Source organism: Loa loa, assembly GCF_000183805.2.
Source record: "Loa loa unplaced genomic scaffold supercont3.201, whole genome shotgun sequence".
Classification (NCBI taxonomy): Eukaryota; Metazoa; Nematoda; class Chromadorea; order Rhabditida; family Onchocercidae; genus Loa; species Loa loa.
This window is the reverse complement of record NW_018108381.1, coordinates 2,198-7,429: the sequence shown is the minus strand read 5'-3', so window position 1 is coordinate 7,429 and position 5,232 is coordinate 2,198. Positions and strand designations below refer to the sequence as shown.

The window sequence follows — 5,232 nt, the reverse complement described above, 5'->3', positions numbered from 1 at the left end:
CCCTGAATTTTAAATTAATAAGATCATTGAAATGTTAAATTGAGCAAAAATAATTAAGATTGTTAAAGTTTAAAATTGATTATTTCATTTATAAGGTATTAATAATTTTTTGGTAGTATGAAAAAAGAAAGTTTTAGAAAAAGTTAAAATATTCCTAAACTAAGAATGAAATTTTCCCAAAGTTTTTTAACTTAGGAATTGTTTATTTCTTTCTATCTCTTACTATCCTCAATTCTTTTAGTATTTATATTAATTTTATTGACAATCAAAAAATAATTAATTCATAATTCAAATTATTACAGATACATTTTAATCGAAAATGTGGTGTAGATAATGTTTGTACAAGTGATTTACAACTACGAGCCGTTCTACCAGGAATATCGTAAGTATCTAAATGGTTATTTTGAAACAGAATTTAGTTAATTAATTACAGTTCAAATTTGAAATTAATGAAAGAATGGACGATGTAGGATTTTCGTGAAAAAAAAAAGTTTTTTTTTTTTTAAAAAGATTTTCTAACTTTGTAATATTTTATTATTTATTTTAGTATTCGAATAATTATTTTATCGGAATTTAAATTTGAATAATTTTTAGCCAAGAAGAAGATGGAACTTATATAACACAGGTAGGTGAAAAGACCACCATTGATATATCGTTCATGGTAAAAAACAATGCTGAAAGAGCCTATGAAGCAACATTATTCATCGAATATAATGCCAATGAATTGGATATTCCAATTTTAAATAAAAAAGATAGTCCTGTTAATATTGACGATTTCAAGGATAATTTAGTTATTATATCAATTGGAAATCCTATGGAACCAAATAAACAGGTTTTTTTGTTATTTATTTTCAATAATTTAATTAATATTATTTGAATTATCCTTATTTATTATTAGTTAATAAGTAAATATTAGTATTAATGAATGATTAATTTTTGAAATAATTAACACATTTGAAAATTATATGATAATTTTATCGGTTAGGAAACGAATAAAAATTATAAATTGTTGTAATTGAAATAATTTTATAAATATTTTTTTTAGTTAAAATTTGAGCTTAGCTTTCGTATAGCACGTGGACGTACGGAAGGTTTGGGTAAACCATTGGAATTTCGTGCTTTTGTTAATAGTACCAGTGATGAAAAAAATTTGGATGATAATTCATGGAAAGCTATCGTACGTGTAATTAAACGAGCTGAATTAGAACTTAGTGCTATTTCTGATCCGGCTATTGTTAGGTAAATAATTCTTTCATAAATTTTATTAATTGAATAAATTATTTTGCATAAAAAAAAATGAAAGATTGGAAGTGAAATTTTAAATTAAATAGAAAAAGAAAAATTGAAACATTATGATAAAAATAAACAAATTTTCTCAATCATCTAATGAATTTTTTTTTAATTTCAATAAAAATTTAGTAGTAATCCATTGTAATTAATTAATCATACGTTATGTAAATATATGTATATCCTGGATTATGTAGTCTTGGGAGTTATAGATGATTTATAGTTGATAATATATAGCAAGGATATCTGTGCTCGTCCCGTTTAAATTATAGATAAAATTAATTACTCATTAATGCTCTATAATGAGAAATTCATCTCATACGAGTAATTAATGTCATTCATGCTAAAATATGATTGATATGGATATATTAAGTTTCGAATATATTAAAAATATTTTGTTAATTCATTCGAGTGAATGAATAGTTAGCTTAGCTTTTAATTAGAAATTACTATGTTTAAATTTAAATTTAAATTTGTTGTTTAGATATGGTGGCGAAATAAAAGGCGAATCAGAGATGGAATTTGATATAGATATTGGGCCACTTGTTGTGCATAAATATACTGTCACAAATAAAGGACCTTGGTCAGTGTCAAATGTCACCCTTCAGGTTAGGAAGATTAGATTGTATCCATAAAATTTAAATCAAACTTTTTTTTTACTTTTGTTTTTAAATCTTTAAATAAAATCCTTCCATTTTCAAAAGTCAAGTTAAGAATTGGATTTAAATTTCAGGTTGATTGGCCTTATCAGGTAGCAAGTGTTTTCACGACAGGTAAATGGGCATTATATCTTATGGAAACACCAACAATGCAACTAACTAATACTGATAACAGTAAAGATATCAAGCAGTGTACGATGGTTTTATCACATGAACGGGTCAATCCGTTGCAGTTGAAATTTCTTCTGGAAACCGAAAATGAGCTTTACTATGAGGAAGATGATAATGATAATGATGATGATGATGATGATAATGATAATGATGATGATGATGACACACGTCACGAAAATCTTGAAGATGAAGATCTGAATCGATTTAAGGTAAAGTTGGATAATGATCTGTTAGATGAAACACAGTATATTTTATTACTTGGCAAAGTATTATGATTGAAAATTACTTTTACAATCCATTAAACCTTTACATTGATGAATGTCACATCATTATGACTGTACGGTTACGGTCATTCAGTATTATGACCTTCTTTTCCTCATCTGAAGGTCATTCACTACCGTAAAGTTTCTTGCAAAAAAGTCTCACGATGGAATGCAATGCAACTATTACTACCTTCAGTTTACCTTTTTGTAATAAAAGAGGTCATTCCGATAATGTTTTAGATTGTAGTTTGGATAATGGAATACAGATCATTCTATCTAATGATAATAAAAATAATTGAATGAAATCTTTCTCATTAATTCTTCTTAGCTTTCATTAGCGAATTCTAATTAGTATCTAATAGGTCAACATGAAATGGTGAAATATGGCAACAACGGTTGTAATAGTTTTCCTCTTCTCCTTATCTCTTCCTTTATTACTTACTTGCTTCTTTTCCAATTAATTAAAAATTAACAAAAAAAACTTAATTAAAAATTAACTGGAAAAGAAGTCAATGAATTCATTGACTCAAATCAGACGTAAGGCTCGAAACATGTGACAAAACATGTGACAAAAGCGTAATTAATCCAATTTTTATGGAATATTTTTAAAATATTAGATAATGTTTAAAATTCTTTCAGCGAACAGTTGAAGAATATCGTAGGGAGAAGAGACCATCTCGAGAATTGCGCATAAAATCAACAAAAATTCGAGAGAAATCAGGTGAAGAAGTTGAAATTGTCAAAGTGGTAAGTTTCTTATTTGTTCAAATCATTCTTGAATAATCTTTTTCAAAAAGATTTATTAAACATTTCAAAGTAATGATAATTAATTACTTATTATCAACTGATATTCTGCGAATGAAAATATTTGATATTGTGAAGATAAATGCGCCGAGAAGAACAATTGTAAATACCATTCTGAATTTATGCTCTTCAATATTAGGCGAAAAAGTTCCATTCCTTTTAGGATATACCATTGAAGGATTATCCTACCCCATGCGCAATCTGAAATTTACATATTTATTTACAGAATTGCGCTGATATGACAGCGAAATGCTTCACTGTCACATGTCATTTCGATTTTCTGGATGTTGATGCTGCTGCAGTAATAGATTTCCGATCTCGATTATGGAATGCCACTTTTGTTGAAGTAAATTTTCCAATTAACTCAATCGAATCAATCAATATTGCTATTCTTTAACGCTTACCTATAAGAAATCACTTATCTATAAGAAATATGCAAATTCTTTTAATGAATAATATGGAATACGAAAATTTAATCACACAGGAACACACTAACACATGCCTATTATTTAGATATTTCAGCAATCAATCAATATTGCTATTCTTCAACATTACGTATTTTTTTAAGGATTATTATGATATAGCATATGTTGAAATTTTATCATCTGGGCGCTTAATTTTGGATCAAGAGCAAGGTATCGAAGAGAGAAATACACAAAATAATTTTGCATCAGCATCAACTCATGCATATCCGGATCGACCAGCTATACTGGAAACGGCACCAATTCCATGGTGGATAATCGCTCTAGCTGCTATTCTAGGTCTACTAATTTTATTTATCTTAATACTCATTTTCTGGAAATGTGGATTCTTCAAACGAAATCGTCCACATCATCCAACATTGTATCAGGCGGAATATCAATTCCGACGAGAGGAAACAAGTGAGGCATAGAAAATTATTCGATTTTCAAACAATTTTTTCAATTCTAACAAGATTATTTTATTACAAAATTTACAATTGCTAAATTAACGAATTAATCCTTTTTGAAGAGATGAGGATGAGATTTTCTTGAAATGGGTAAATTATTTTCATCCGCACGGGTTAATATTCATAATTTAAATTGTTGTGATGATATTATATGCTTATTCATGATTGTATATTTATTAAATTTTATTTCTCACAAAATTTTTGTACTCTGATAAAAAAAAACTTTCAGAATGATAAATTGATAAACTTTTAAAGTTTGTAATCATTTTCCAAAGTTCTCAAATAATTTTTGACTTATTATATGATTGATTAATCGTCGTTATTTCATTTCCTTCTTGGTTTTTTTTTTTCAAATTATTTGTTTAATGCAGCTTACCCATTAAATTGGTTACAAGGTGCTATCTATATAATTTTAAATTTTCAACTTTTTTAATTTGATTTTTCAATTTAAATTACCACTTTCTTATTTCAAAGATAAATTTGTGATCTTTTATATTGCTTTTAAATGAAAAGATTGAAAATTTTAAACAATTTAAGATCTCAATGACTCATTTAAGTCATTTCAATGGAAATTAACGACTAGAGAGAGGTATTATTGAAAGTACTGTAATTTACCTGAAAGTAAATAATTCATTTCAGTGAATTTCATATTTGCCAATAATTAAGTAAAGTTTATTTTACATATTGTAAATTTACGCTTTAGAAATAAAAAATAAAAGAAAATTTCAATTTTTAGCTGCCATTTTTTGAGATTTTGAAAATTCAAATTTGTCGTCTATTTTCAAATATAACCATATTCATTTCTTTTTTCTTTTTTTTTTGCTCAAATAATTTTTGACCATTTCATATATTTGCATTCATTGAGTGTAAAAAAATAAACAATATTTGGTATATTGCAAATATCAAATTAATTTTGTAAAAAAAAAAAATTTGTGAGTTGTGAAATTTGAAATTTTAATTAATTGTGGCCATTTCATATAATTAAATTTTGGTTGCCATATTGTAATCAGTGAATCTTTTGGTGCTTTATATTTAATAATTTTTATTCTATTTCTTTTTTCCGTTTGTTATTCTTCCATTCATTTCTTATACTTTTTTTGAAAAAGAAAAGTTTTTTTTT

The 5,232-nt window shown here is 26.1% G+C and overlaps 1 protein-coding gene across 1 annotated transcript; it reads left to right on the top strand.

Moving 5' to 3' along the window:
• Positions 1 to 333: 333 nt before the first annotated feature.
• Positions 334 to 4,076, top strand: LOAG_12379 (hypothetical protein; the record flags this gene model as incomplete). Its single annotated transcript, XM_020448533.1, has 8 exons — positions 334 to 386; positions 595 to 832; positions 1,046 to 1,239; positions 1,772 to 1,895; positions 2,021 to 2,326; positions 3,020 to 3,127; positions 3,411 to 3,530; positions 3,753 to 4,076. The coding sequence occupies 8 exons, from the start codon at positions 334 to 336 to the stop codon at positions 4,074 to 4,076; spliced, it is 1,467 nt and encodes a 488-aa protein (XP_020301331.1).
• Between the last annotated feature and the right edge of the window lie 1,156 nt (positions 4,077 to 5,232).